This window comes from Pagrus major, chromosome 12, assembly GCF_040436345.1.
Source record: "Pagrus major chromosome 12, Pma_NU_1.0".
NCBI lineage: Eukaryota > Metazoa > Chordata > Actinopteri > Spariformes > Sparidae > Pagrus > Pagrus major.
In genome coordinates, this window is record NC_133226.1 from 9,418,169 (window position 1) to 9,432,806 (window position 14,638).

The 14,638-nt window shown below is 43.0% G+C and overlaps 1 protein-coding gene across 1 annotated transcript in view; it reads left to right on the plus strand.

Annotated features, from left to right (window-relative positions):
* LOC141005731 (protein unc-13 homolog B-like) overlaps positions 1–14,638 on the plus strand; it is a 69,986-nt gene that overhangs the window by 28,332 nt on the left and 27,016 nt on the right. Inside the window, exons 9-10 of the mRNA XM_073477721.1 lie at positions 11,823–12,116; positions 12,241–12,331. Coding sequence (XP_073333822.1) covers positions 11,823–12,116; positions 12,241–12,331 — 385 coding nt within the window. The remainder of the gene's footprint in view (positions 1–11,822; positions 12,117–12,240; positions 12,332–14,638) is intronic.

Here is a 14,638-nt window from a genome sequence, read left to right on the forward strand (position 1 = left end):
ATGGGAGTTGAAGATTGGGAAAACAAATACAAAGGGCAGGGCAAGCCTCAACTGAGTGACTTCTTAGATGATGAGGAAGACAATGTTATCCTTCGAATGGGAAGACCCTACCCTGAGCCATCACACACGTCTATCCGTCAAAGTACTCAATGTAGTGGTTTTCTGCCTGCCACCTACCCTGAGGGCTATGACACTATTGATCGGCGGAGGAAAAAAAAGATAAGAGACCCAGGAGGGTTGCTCAGTACAGAGACAGACAGAATGAGAGAAGAGGCTTTTCCCTCTGACCTTGCACTGCTCCGTGAGAAGAGAGGGGAGCTGTTTATGCGGCAGGTAGCGGAGATGCAGGAAGAGGAGGAGCGTATGTCATCGTGCCTCAGGCCATACAAGAATGGGCTTCTCTACAAGACAAGGATGTGGGCTAAAAATGAGCTGGACAACACTTTGGAGAATTATGTGGCATACAAAAAAGAGCAAGACGCAAGAATGAGGGCACGGTTCGATTTTGACTTAGAGACTTCTGAGGATCTGCAATACTCTGTAGGAGTAGATGAGAATATTGATGACATTGGCTTTATAGCAGAAGACTTTCACCCAGAGAGCACAAGACATTACAAAGACAGGTATTCTTACTCCTATGAGGGTCACATGGAAAATGCTCAGGGTCTTCGAGAAAAGAAGTGTGGCAAAGGTAAAATTGGAGGATGGGCTACAGAGGCAATGCTGTCTCCTGTAGAGGAACCAAGTGATGAATATGTTGACCCTATGGATGAGCTCCAGTGTCTAGTTGAAACAGTTTCCGAATATCTTGCTGAAAAAGAAGAGGAAATTAGCAAGTATGGTTCCCTTCCAAAATCAAGTAAATCTAGGCTATCGTCTCAGGGTAGCTATATAGCTGATTCTTTTGGAGAGGAACAAAATTGTTCGTCAAAGGATCAGAAAGGAAAAACCACACACACTCCTTCTGACCAGAGCATTTCAGGAGTGAAAAATGCCATGAGCTCATTATTTAATTCTTTCACTGACAGAGTTGGAGGAGGCCCCAAACAGCCTGTCACATCTCCACAACCACCATCTGCTCAACCCCCACAATCTGGACTAACAAAACTGTTGTCCTTTATTCCTAAATCAAATAGCTCTGCACCTGTAGCTGTTGTATCTCCGGTAGAACCTTCTCCTGAAAAATCCTTCATTTCTTTGCCTTCTCAGCCACAACATGATGCCAAGACACAAGGTTATAATCAAGAAACAAGAGCTCTCACAAGGAGTCAGACTCAAGAAAGTACAAAAGAATACATCCCTGAGTTTGCAACCAAACCTCAAAGTGCTCCAGGAAACTCGGTATTGGAGAAATTGAATCCTTTAAAGCTTTTTTCAGCAGGAGATATTGGGAACTCAGCTGAACACAAACAGGCACCAGAGTCTGCATATTCTCAAGGCCATACACAGTGGGATGAGAAACGCAGTCATCAAGGTAAACGGTCAATGACAGCAGATGGAGGTTGGAAATCAGAAGAATTAAGAAGTTCATCACAAGAGAAACATTTTGGTCAACAACAAGATGGAAATATATATGGCAGACAAAATCCCATGATTTACAAACAAGAAAATGTGCCTGTTCCAGGGCCTGCAAGGCAGACTGGCCAAACACAACCAGCAAACACTGGATTCTTCAGCCCTTTTAAGAAGTCATTTAGTTCATTGATCACACCTGTCATCCACATTCCACCTCAGGAAGCTCCACCTATAGCAGTTTATCCAGTGTTTGGATCAACACAGGATCCCAGATTAGAGAAACCACTGGAAGACCCATCATTGAATAGTAAGATTAAACCTCCTTTCATGCCCTCTGAAAATGTCTCCACTCAACGTCCCAAAGCAGAGGGAAGCATGCTCTCTGGTTTTTTAAAGTTTGCATCCAGTGAAGATGTCAGTGCCTCAACGAATACACAGAATCCTGTGCAACCACGTCATAATACAACTTCAACATCTTCCACCTTGACACAGAATACTGCTGTGCCCCAGGAAAACACTGAGAAGGGATGGTTTTCCAGCATGTTTAACCCTACCTCTGCTCCCTCAGGTTCAAATCAGAATTTTACCAGTAATCCGCAATCTCAGAACAGCAGAGTGCCATCTGGTTCATATGCACAACATATTTCAAATCAGAAACCAACAACAGCCCATCATGAAATGCAGCATCAAGCTCCCAATCAGCCTGAATCACAAAGTTTTTTGACAGGTCTTTTTAAAGGGAGCTCGACTGAGGACGTCTCTCATATGGCCTCCAATCAACCTAAACAAGGAGGACTGCTATCTGGACTTCTTAAATTTGGTCCTACGAGTGACCAATCTAGCAATTTGCCACAACAAACTTCCCATAACAGTCAGCCACCCAGGAGCAGTAATCCCCCACAGTTTCCTCATCACCATCCTCCACAACAACGTTCTTCAGCTCCACAGACAGGGGGCCTTATCTCAGGGCTATTGAAGTTTTCATCAACAGAAAATATACCCCAAAACATACAGCCCTCTGATGCTGAAATGCAGAGGTACATCCCTGGCAATTACTCAGGTCAGCAGCAAACTTCAGATGAAACTCAAACCCAACCTCAGCAAAAGGGGCTGTTGTCTGGTTTGCTTAAGTTTGCATCCACTGAGAAAGTTCCAAGCAGCCAAACAGTTCAGCACCAACAAAGCAGTCTTCAACATAAACAAGAGGATATTAATCCACAGAATTATCAGAGTCCAAACCAAGTGCCTAATTTTAGGAACAGAACATCAAGTCAGCATGTTATCCAGCAGGAGACAAGTAAACCAGGCTTTACTCGACAACAAACAGTTCCACTGCAGCAACAACCATCCAAACAAAGTGGTCTTTTATCTGGTCTTTTTAAATTTGCGTCAGCAGACAACATAAACACACAACAAAACCCATCTGCTCAACAGCACAGAATTACCCCAAGGAAATCTAGCCATGAGCAAACAAGAGCCAGGAATAACCCAATTTCCAATGAAAATCAACCACAAAATGACTCAACACAAAAAACAACCACAAATACCACAACTGGTCTACTTTCTGGACTTTTCAAATCCTCCTCAGAAAATATGTCTCAACAACAGCAGCCCAGAACCATCCATGAGACACAACAAGTCAAAGTGCCAAGCAGCCAGACAGCTGAAACACAGCCAGAGACAGCAAGTCAATCTGGAGTGCTTTCAGGATTGTTCAACAAGTTAACAAAGTCATCTGAAAATATTGACGCAACATGCCCGACATCAGCATCACTGCATCAGAAAGCCAATGATTATACAGTAATAACAAAGACCCCAGAGCAAACACAGTTACACACTAATGTAACACAACAATCTTCACAAGAACATGAGGCAAAAGAGAAGAGGATACCAAGAACTGCCCAGCAAGGCTTTTTATCCGGACTGTTTAGCAAACATGTAACCGAGGACCCCTCTCCTCCTAAACAAGCAGAAACGTCAGGACAGAATGCAGAACAGCAGACACCCTTGACTAGATTCGCAGAGTTACCTTTGGATAAATTAAAAAGCACTTCCTCAGACTTTGGAATGGACTGCTTTCAAAGAGTTGTTCCAGGTTCTCTCAATCCAGGACAGAGCAGACACGCTGTAATCTTTCCACCTGCCTCAATTGATACTGAGAGTTTAGACTTAAGAACATCTGCTACTTTTGCAAGATCTCTTCAGAGTCAGGCAACATACTCCTCATTTAGCACAGGTAATTTATCTCAGTTATATTATTCAGGCTCACTTCAATCAGTTCACCCAATGGCTTATAGTACAGGAAATATTAATTCCCTTTTACAAAGCCATACAAATTCTTCAGTAATGACTACACAGCTATGTAGTGGCGGAAGCAATTCCTCTTTGTATGAAGCTGCAAGGCAAAATCTTTACCAAGGTCAGTTGTCTCCTTATGGGTTGAGTCCCTCCTATGATGAAAACCAGTGGATCCGTGAAAGTGCTCTATGGCAGCAATTTCAGAATGAGTCACTAAATTATCAATTCCAGGGGGAGGATCAAGTTTATGGACAGAGCTGTGAAAGTGCATCAATACAGTCACCTGCTCTTAACTGCAGCTCCTCAAATATATATCAGCCATTTAACTCCTCTACACCATGGCATGGTGTTTGTCACCAAGAGCAAATTGGACCATATCAGTTAGAGGTACAAAGGAATGATGATCTATACCCCAAGAGGAAATTATGGAACAGTTACGAAGACTTGGGAAACAGAGAATATTCATCTAATGAAGAGGGTGTATTGAACTTAACTACCAAACAGAGTAATGCAAAGTTTGGGAAATGTCATTCTTTCAATGATGGTAGCACTTACAGCTTGAATGGGGTTTCATATCATGAAGGCTATTATGAGGAGACTGCACCAAGCCTATCTTATGCAGCTAACTGGCAATATGGAATGGATAATGCAGTCTTACAAAATGTTAATAGTGATGGCATAATCCATCAGAATCAATTTAATTTGAATAGACCAATAGATTCAAACTATCCCCCAAGTGCCCAAACTGAGATGGAAGATTCCCTGTACCTCGAAGACACTGAATGGTATCAGCAGTGGCTTGCACTTCTGGAACAAGGAATGTGGTGGCCAGCAGAGGACGGTGACTGTGGCTACTTTGTTTATACAGATCATGAGTACATTTACGCCTTGCTGACAGATGCAGCAGGTGAATACGTGTATGCATGTGGCCCCGAAGGTGAGTCTTGGGGAAATGCACAGAAATTAGATGGTTTTCCCAGTGCTTGGCTACACAATGAAATGGTTTGTGTCTGTGGTTTTAAAATTCCACTTTACAATGAGGATGAGCTTCTTTGGCTGCCTGGTCAAGATCATTGTGATTCTCAACTTCTTAATGCCCCCCTCGATTTGACTGCTGCCTATAGAAAAGGAAATCAGATCATGAATTTAAATCTTGAGCAGTTCTCTCAAATGTTTGAAAATTCATTTCTGTCACAAGGGCAACAAGGTGTAGATTTCACATCTTACAGATTAAACAAAGTCAGGATGGATCCAAGACAGGCCAATTACGTCTATGAGGACCAATGCAAAGGTGTCATTGACCTGTCCTGTCATAATAAAGACCGTATGGGCCCTTACTGGAACAACCAGGAAATGAAGACATTTCTTGCTCAAAAGGTTGCTGTGTCCCTGAACTCTACTCCTGCTGAAAATTTGAATCATCAGCTACTTCACAACTGTTACCAGCCTTGCCAACGGAGGCGTTCATCCACTGGGGTTACAGTGAAGCATGTAGATGATGTATTAGAGGAAGAATGGAGAAAAAGAGTGTCTCCAGGGGAAGAACAACCTAATCGTCAAGTCAAAAAAGTGTCTTCCCTCATTTCCTCTTTTGTGGGAAAAGCATCACAGGTGGAGTTAAGCAAAAGTACCACATCCACCAATGATCAAGCTCCTGACAAAAATTCGAAGAACATTCTCTCATCAGGTTTCCAAAGTCTGAAGTCAAAGATCATCAAAGAAGAACCTATTGCTGTTAAGCCAGACAGTATTAAACAACAAATGCAGAAACCAGCTTCCACGCAAGGAAGAATTTTGCCCACAATACCAACAACCGCTCAAGTGAGTCATCCCTCGGTACTATCACATACACCTTCACAGAAACCGAGACTTTCACGTCAGGCTACTATGGGACAACAAACAACCGCACCACCACAGCCCAATGTTACAGTGCCTTTAGGATCAAAAGAATCTCTTAATAAACCTGGACCACCAGGACAACGCACATCCGATAAGCCAATCGACACACCAGTGGAAAAACCCTCTGAACAACCACAGGCAGGCTTTATGAACTTTCTGAAATCTGCAGTAGGAATAGAAGAACCAAAGCCAGATCCTCAGAAATGTTCTCAGACACCCGATCAGCAGAGCAAAACTGGCAGCACTGCTTCCTTACCAGACAGTGCTACATCCAGTAAAGAGGCCACAGGAGTTCCAAATCTCTTTGGATCAATTAGCAGCCTATTTAGTACTGAGCCCTCTCCACCCCAGAAACAGCAAATGAAACCTAGTGCAACTGAGGCTTCACTGACATCAGCATCTAGACCGAAGGGTATACAGAGACAGCAAACAATGGACCAAAGTGGCACCTCTCGACCTTTACAGAGCCAACCTCCAAACAAAAGTATATCCCAAGCATTTTCTCCTAATTCTTCCACAGGCCCTGAAATAAGACGATCAGAAACTGCGCCACCAAAACAGGATTCAGGGAATAAACCATCTGGTGGACTGTTTGGATTTTCAATTGGAGAAATGCTGTCAGGATCAACCGCAGCTGCCCAATCTGGACCCACACCTCAAACACCTGCATCAGCTACAGCTCCACAAGAAGAATCACTTGGTAAAAGTATATTATCAATCTTTAGTGGGCCAAATCCTCCACAGGCTTCACCTAATACGGGGCCCATGCCTCAAGCATGTCAACCAAGTGCAGCTCCACAACCTCCTCAACAGGAATCACTTGGTAAAAGTATATTATCAATCTTTAGTGGGCCAAATCCTCCACAGGCTTCACCTAATATGGGGCCCATGCCTCAAGCATGTCAACCAAGTGCAGCTCCACAACCTCCTCAACAGGAATCACTTGGTAAAAGTATATTGTCAATCTTTAGTGGGCCAAATCCTCCACAGGCTTCACCTAATACGGGGCCCATGCCTCAAGCATGTCAACCAAGTGCAGCTCCACAACCTCCTCAACAGGAATCACTTGGTAAAAGTATATTATCCATGTTTGGAGGACCAAGTCCTCCTCAGCCTCCTACTCAAACCAAGCCTGCCGCAGAGGTACCACAACAGGGAGCTGTTCCTCCAAAAGACCCTCCAAATACAGGAATTTTTTCAATCTTTGGTGGTCCTAGCACCCAACAGTCTCAAGCCCAAACAGGATCTCTTCTCGGGGGAATTCTGCCTGGGTCATCAAGTTCAACTGAAAGCCCAGTGAAAGGACTGTTGTCAATGTTTAGTGACCCCAGTCCTCCACAACCCCAGCCACCAACATTGTTATCTCAACAAAGAGTAGCTCAATCACAAACCCAACAAGGGGAACCTCAGACACAAACTAAGCCACAAGCAGAAGCACAAGGGCCGCCAGCCACCTCTGTTCTTGGGGGATTATTGGGTGGCTTGTCTACCTCTAGTGAAAGTCCAAGAAAATCTTTGTTCTCCATGTTTAGTGGCCCCAGTGCTCCTCAAACACCAGGAGATGGTGGGAATGCAAATGTATCTACTTCTCCAGGGACTGCGGCACCCAAAGAACCTGTCAAGAGTATTCTCTCTGTTTTTAATGATGTTGTGTCCCCTCCACAACAAACTCCAAATTCATCATCTGCTTTTGTTGGTGCTCCTAAAGAGCCACCAACTTCTTCTTTGCAACAAGGTTCCCAAATGTCTTCTGTTTCCAGTAGCCATGTTCCAGAGGTAGCAGCTACCAGTGAAACATCAGGTGAAGTACATGTTAGCCCATCCACTGATACTACTGTAGATACTACACAGGGTGCCACAATTAAAGGCGCTGATGTTGCATCTACGGGACCAAATACAGAATGTTCCACTGTTCCAAAGGAAATGAGCACAGAAGGTGCACCCCAGGATCCTGCTCCCTCTAAAGAACCGCCAGCTTCTGGGTTTCTGTCTATGATCAGTGGATCAGGCCCACAGACTCCATCGACACAAGCTGGATTCATTTCAGACAGTCCAGGAAAAGGTTTGCTTTCATTATTTTCTGGGCCCAGCACTGTAACTCCTTCACCTACAGGGTCTGCACCTGGATCATCAGGCCCCAAGGATGCACCAGCCAAAGGTTTGTTCTCTGTGTTCGGAGGTTCTGCCCCCCAGCCCTCTTCCCAGCCTGGAAGTTCTCTATTAGGGTCAATGTTTGGAGGTTCTTTACCCCAAACAACAGCTTCTCAAACAGGGGGATCATTACTGGGTGGTTTGTTTGGAGGGTCTGCTTCTCAGGCTGCCCCTCAAGTTGGTCCCACTAAGATTGGAGGCGCTGCTCCTCAGACAGCAGGACCTCAAGCAGGAGCATCCTTACTTGGGGGCTTATTTGGTGGATCCGCTCCTCAGGCTGGTGGTTCTCAGACTGGAGGGTCTGTTTTGGGTGGAATTTTTGGAGGATCAGCAGCTTCAGCTACAGCACCTCCGACTATTGGGTCCTTTGGTGGAATGTTTGGTGGGGCTGCAAACCAGTCTTCAACATCTTCAAATAATAGCTCTATATTAGGAGGTATTTTCGGAGGATCATCTTCTCAAACATCTACTGCACAGACTGGTGCATCTCTTTTGGGTAGCATTTTACCTGGTGCTTCTGCTCCTAATGAGATACCTGCTCCAACAGCAACACCAAAACCTTGTGATGACAGTAAAACTGCTCCAGAGTCTGTAATTGATACTGCTGTCAAAAACAAAGAGCAGGGAGAGGCACTACAGCAACCTGACAATACAACTACTCCAGCTCTAGCTGGTCCTGAAATATCCATAGTTGATACTGCTACCAAAAGCAAAGAGCAGGGAGAAGCACTACAGCAACCTGACAGTACAGTTCAGTGTCTTGGGACAAGCATACCCAGATCTGATGCCAGTGTCATAGAAGAAGTTCATAGCCGAGATGCTGACAAGCCAAGTGCTTTAGCTTATGATATTCAGTCTAAAGAATCTGAAGTATGCACACCAGCACAACAACCTGCAAGACCAGAGCTTGTGAGTGATCAGTTGAGTCAAGATACAGTACTACCTAAAATAGAAGGGGAAACATCAGCCACTCAGTCAGCAAGTGCTGTGGTCCAGGGACAACAAAAGCCTTCAGAGCCTGAGAAAGCTGTTGGTGACTCGTCAACAGACACAGTTACAGGCTTTATGTCCTCCCTTTTCAAACCAACAGTTACATCCACTGAAGGTTCACAGCAACAGCAGAAGAACTCACTTTTTGGTCTGGGTGGAACAGCACCTCAAGTTGCTACTGGTCAGTCTGGAGGATCACTATTAGGAGGTATATTTGGTGGGTCTAACACCGAGACAGCAGCTCCCCAGACAGGAGTATCATTACTGGGAGGTTTATTCAAAGGTCCTGCTTCACAGCCCAGTCCTCAACCCACTGCCCCCACAACTGGAGGGTCAATACTAGGCGGGATGTTTGGAGGAGGATCTACTGCAAAGTCTGCAGGCCCCCAGACTGGTGGATCATTACTAGGTGGCATGTTTGGAGGATCTGCGGCAGCAGCACAACCTGGTAGTTCTTTACTTGGAGGAATGTTTGGAGGAGTCACTGCTCAGACTGCAGGACCACAGACTGGAGCATCAATACTTGGTGGAATAGGTGGATCTTTATTTGGGGGTATGGGACAACCGTCTAAGCCACCTGAACCAATGCCAGCTGAGCCCAAGCCAGCACCTGGCAGTACTCCACACCCACAGTCTGAAAATGAAAGTGTGCCACCTAAAGTATCTCCATCTGGCACTCAGGCAAGCACAAAAAACATAGTGGACTCAACCGTACCAGAAAACAATCAAGAACAATCGAGCAGTGGAACAAGTGGTAGTGCTGTGGCATCTGAGGCAGCTTGTCCAGAAACCTCTGCTGTCACTAGTGCTTCAATAAATACTACAGTTGACCCCACCCATCAGGAAGATAACACTCAAAAAGAAAAGTCAGCTATTGAGGGAGAGATAATACATGAGAAGCCCATGATCATTAAAGGAGACCCTGAGAGTAAAGAAAGTGACAAATCAGTCCCACCTAATATCCAAGAAGCACATGCTAATATAGTTCCACCAGTTAATCAGTTGCCCAACAATGCAGAGACTCCTCAAGCAAAGTCTCTTTTTGGCTTCATATCGACACCGAGTGATGCAGGAAAATCTTTCGGCTCCCTATTTTCACCAGCAATGCCATCAGGCACTCTGTCAATGCCCCAAACTGAAGGAGGCAGTGGACTGTTTTCAGGATTAAAAACCCTTTCTGGAGGGCTGTTTCAAGAGGAAAAACCTGTTGCTGGACATCAAGAGCCACCAACCACTTCATTATTTGGGTCAAAAATAAGTTTTCCTTGGCAGGCAGAGCCACCCAAGCCACAACCTGTCCCAGTTGTAACATCTCAACCCAAAATTAACAACCCAACAGGTGATCAAAAACACACTGTACAAAAGGTTGCAACATCTGATGCCCAAAAAAGTGAATCGGTAGGTTCCACAGATGCTATTACAAACCCCCAGATTTGCATCTCCACTCCTGAAGTAGATCCTTCAGCATCCCTGACCCCAAAGGAGAAGGAAAGGCTTGTAGAAACAGACCCCTCTTCAGGTCCTACCTCTGGAGTGGAGCTGGACAACCAGTCCAAGAAGGATCTATTGAATGCAAAAAGGCTAGTAGAAGCATAATAAATGGCATTCCCCCTCACCATTTATGATGCATTGACATTGACAAAAATGTATTCCCTGTCCAGCTCTGCAGTCCATCCATCCTCACTAGTTTAATTTAGTAAATTAGTTTGAGCATATGTACGGTGTGTCTGTGTGTTTGTTTGTGTGTGTGTGTGTATTCTTTGATATGTAGGTGTGTAGGTATTTTTCGTTGTTGCATCTACATAATTTTGATGTCATTTCAAAACAGAATTCCAAAACAAGATTTACATATTTCTAAAAATCATGGGCATTTCACAAGTAAATATACCTAATTCATTAGATTATCAAAGAGAGATGAATAGGTCTATAAATAGGATAAACTCGTCTATAAATAGGTCTTATTTATGTGATCAAATATAAGCATGGCTGTCTGCGACAGTCTAGTAAATATCGTAAATTTACGAATTTAAGACATACTGTAAATCTTGTTTGCGCATTGGAATTCTGTCATTGTATCATTTTTGTTGTGTATTATTTTATACAGTGGAAATTATTTTAGATTCTTCATGTTTATCTATTTATGCAAATCAAGTTTTATAAATACTCACCTTTTCACCCAGAAATTCAAATGTTATAAACGTAGCTAATCTGCATACCGCCCCTAAAATTGAAATTTGTTATAAAATGCCACTTTATAAAAGGTAAAACACACATATCAACTCTGCATATTTATTGTCATCCATCTGTATTTCAATCCTGCGTCTCCATTTTCTTTGGAGACATTGACAATAGAATATGCAGATGTAATTGTGTGCAGAAATATATCCTTTTTAGTAAGGACTAGCAGTTACAGGAGATTTTATACTGCGCTACGCTAAAAAGAGCATACTCTTATGTGTGCCATTTCTATTTAAAAATGGAACTGTTATGTAGGAATAGCATATGCAGTGAACAATGCACATGTACAACACATTGACACAATTTTCAATTTTTGTTCATTATTTTTCAACATGCAACAGCCTCCCTGCAAGGTTGGGTATTTTTAGGGAATGATGTGGTATCTGTAGCTATACCAATTGATCATTTTAGAGAGGTTATCCATAAACGTAGTCCTAAACTAAATAGTTAGATAGCTTTTGCACACAATTCTTAGTAGATGGGTGGGGGTTTATTACAGACCAAAAACTATTAATTTGGTTGATTTGTTTTTGCTGTATAAACATTGAAGAGATTTCTAAAATGAAATTATTCAGATTAGTTCTATGTAACAATCCCCACTTATCTAGCCTTGGAAAGAGGAGACATATAAACCACAAAAGTATTGAGAAATAGTGTTACATGCAGTTCTGATCTCAAAAAGAAGTAGTCTGACATTGAATATTTTTCTCACTCCTCTCTCACCATTGTAGTCCAGTGGAAAGTAGTCGCTTTGGGTCATCAGGAAACCTGAGCCAGACCAGCTCCCAGCTGAGTGAGACTGGCCAGGAAAGCACTGGAGGGTCAGAACTGGAGGAGTCCTTCCACTCCTACCACAGCACTGGCTTTCACCCCTCTTCCAATGGGCAGCATCGCACCAATGGTCATCTTTCCATCAATGGACACTCAACTGTTGGTGAACAGGAGATAAATAGGCTGTCCCCTGAAGTAGGACGGGGCCTGAAAAATGACGCTCCAGCAGAGAGGGGATCCTCTAAACTCCAGAGGTTGGATTTTTTAGCTAAGAATTCCACTCAGTTTTTTCATTTGCTATATAATATAGATGCATGGGACTAAAAAAAACTGCTCCATCTCTTTCTGCTGTTCTTCTCTTAAATCCATGTAATCCAGGTTCCATGATGATGGGCCACCATTACCCTTTTCTCCATCCAGAGTTCGTTGGTTGAAGGCCATCAATAAAGTCAGGGTTCAGCTCCGGGAGGTAGGTGGTGTTTCACTTCACTTCTTCATCACCTCTGAAGTCTGACATTCTTATCCTCTTCTTTCATACTCTACCACACATTAACAATGATTACACTTATAAATACACAAAATATACAAACACTCTTTGAAAATGGTTGAGTTTAACCTCTTTGCTTGTTTAAGATGATGCACTCAAATAGGTATATTATAATTGCAATGCTTTTATTTTATTAATGTATATTTTTTGCAACAAACCCTGTTTGCTCCTCTCCACCCTCGTGGTTGCACACATTAATTCTTGGAAACTGTGGGGTGCACAGACAGTTTTTGATTTGACAAACAGTGGAATTACTATGGATTCATTTCCAAGTCAAGCATGAGTTTTTGATTTGATTTAGTTAAACCCACCTGTATATTTCCTGCCAACGTGCTATTGTAAGTGCAGTCAAATTGTCATAAGCTTGCTCCTCTGTGCTACAGTGGTCCAGCAAACATGCAGCTTAAACAGAGGAAAGATGATCCTGCCCAGTTTTAAGTAATATTGCATCAGTAATTCATTTCAGATTCTCTGCTTCCCCTGCCTCTCTTAGTCTCAGTCTTCATAGGTTAATTTTATCTCTGCTCATGACACTGTGATTGTGAGGCTAAAATATGATATGCGCCCGTTGAATCCCATCACTTTGTCTATCAAATGATTCATTGTTTCAGGGACCTATAATTTGCATTGATAGATGGTTCACTAAGGGGAGTATTAGTTTCCCTCTTTGTCATTTGTATCACCCACCACCTGACCTTCCTACCCTTTTGAAATGGAAAAAGTAATTTCATTATCAGAGCTGTTTACCCCTTAATGGTTATTGGCAAATGGACTTGCATTTATGTAATACTTTTCAAAGCACTTTGAAACACTTGTCACATTCACCCATTCACACACATATTCATACACTGATGGCTGAGGCTGCCATGCAAGGTGGCGACCCTCTCATCGGAGCAATTTCGGGTTCAGTCTCTTGCCCAAGGGCACTCTGACGTGCAGCTGGGGGATCCGGGGATCAAATCAGCGACCTTCCGATAAGTGGACGGCCTCCTCTACCTCCGGAGCCATAGCTGGTCATTTCATATTTGTGTACACTGTAAATCCTCAGACAAAGGTATTGACCACAATTTTTTTTTTTCTGAAAAATACAGATATAGGTAATAGAGGTAATTCAATACATCCATGTTGTTTTGAAATCATATGACACCGTTTTGATCCATGCCATATTTGGCTTTTGTTGTCAGAATTAGATGCCATGTAGCCTCATATTAAGCCAATCTCCCATACTAGTTCTGGAGTTCTTTGTATCGAACACATATCAACAGATGTTGAATATAATCTTATAATATAATATATAAGGCCGATTGGAAATCTTTAAAAGGTTGTCATGATGAAAACATTGGAATCTCTCAGCACTAACAGGAGTTTATCCCCTTGATAAAGCTTTTATGGCACAGCAGTTAAGGAGTAGCTTATATAGAACCTGGCTTGGCTCCATTATAATGATTGGTTTGCATTGAGTGGTTGAGACGAACATGTACTGCAAATGATGGCTGATTGAAGACGTGAATATAAATGGAAAGCAAGGTGTAAGCTGTCTACTGTAAGTGGCATTTATTGCTGGACGAAGGGAAACACTTAGGACACAAGTCTAAATGCTGAAAAGACTAATGAATTAGAATTAGTTGTTAATCTGTCTACTGGTAGAAGTGACTGGCATAATATGAGTGCAAGACTTGTCACTAAAAAATCCTCACGTGCTTGCTTGCTTTCAAAGAAAGGAATGAGACGAGATACCTCAGTGCACATGGACAAATCTAGAGCAGGAAGTGGAACTGGCTGCCAGCTCCAATTCCAATATCAGTTTAAATACCCATATTTGACATGACTGAGCTGCATTCTTTGAAATGGAAATCCCTTTGTCTATTTAAGTTTTAATTAACAAGGCAAGGAAATCACTTAGTGCAGGGAAACCAGTGGTACTGATATATTTATCAGGATGTTTTTTCCCTTTTTAAATGAATAGAAATAGAAAAAGTAAAGATATCAGCAACTGGCAGATGTGGAAACAGAAAAAATGTGAATGAGACTGCGAGCTGGCGGTCTCACAGCCTCAGATCAGCTTTGTGTGCTTGGAATACATTGCCAGAGGACAGCAGGAGAGAGAGCAGAGAAAGCATGCAAGAGGGTGGGAGGGAAGTAGGGATGGCTACTTAACTGAGGGTGAACCGCTGTGTGAGCGTGATCTACCACTGTCGCACTCGTCGTTCCTGTGGTAGAAATGAGGGA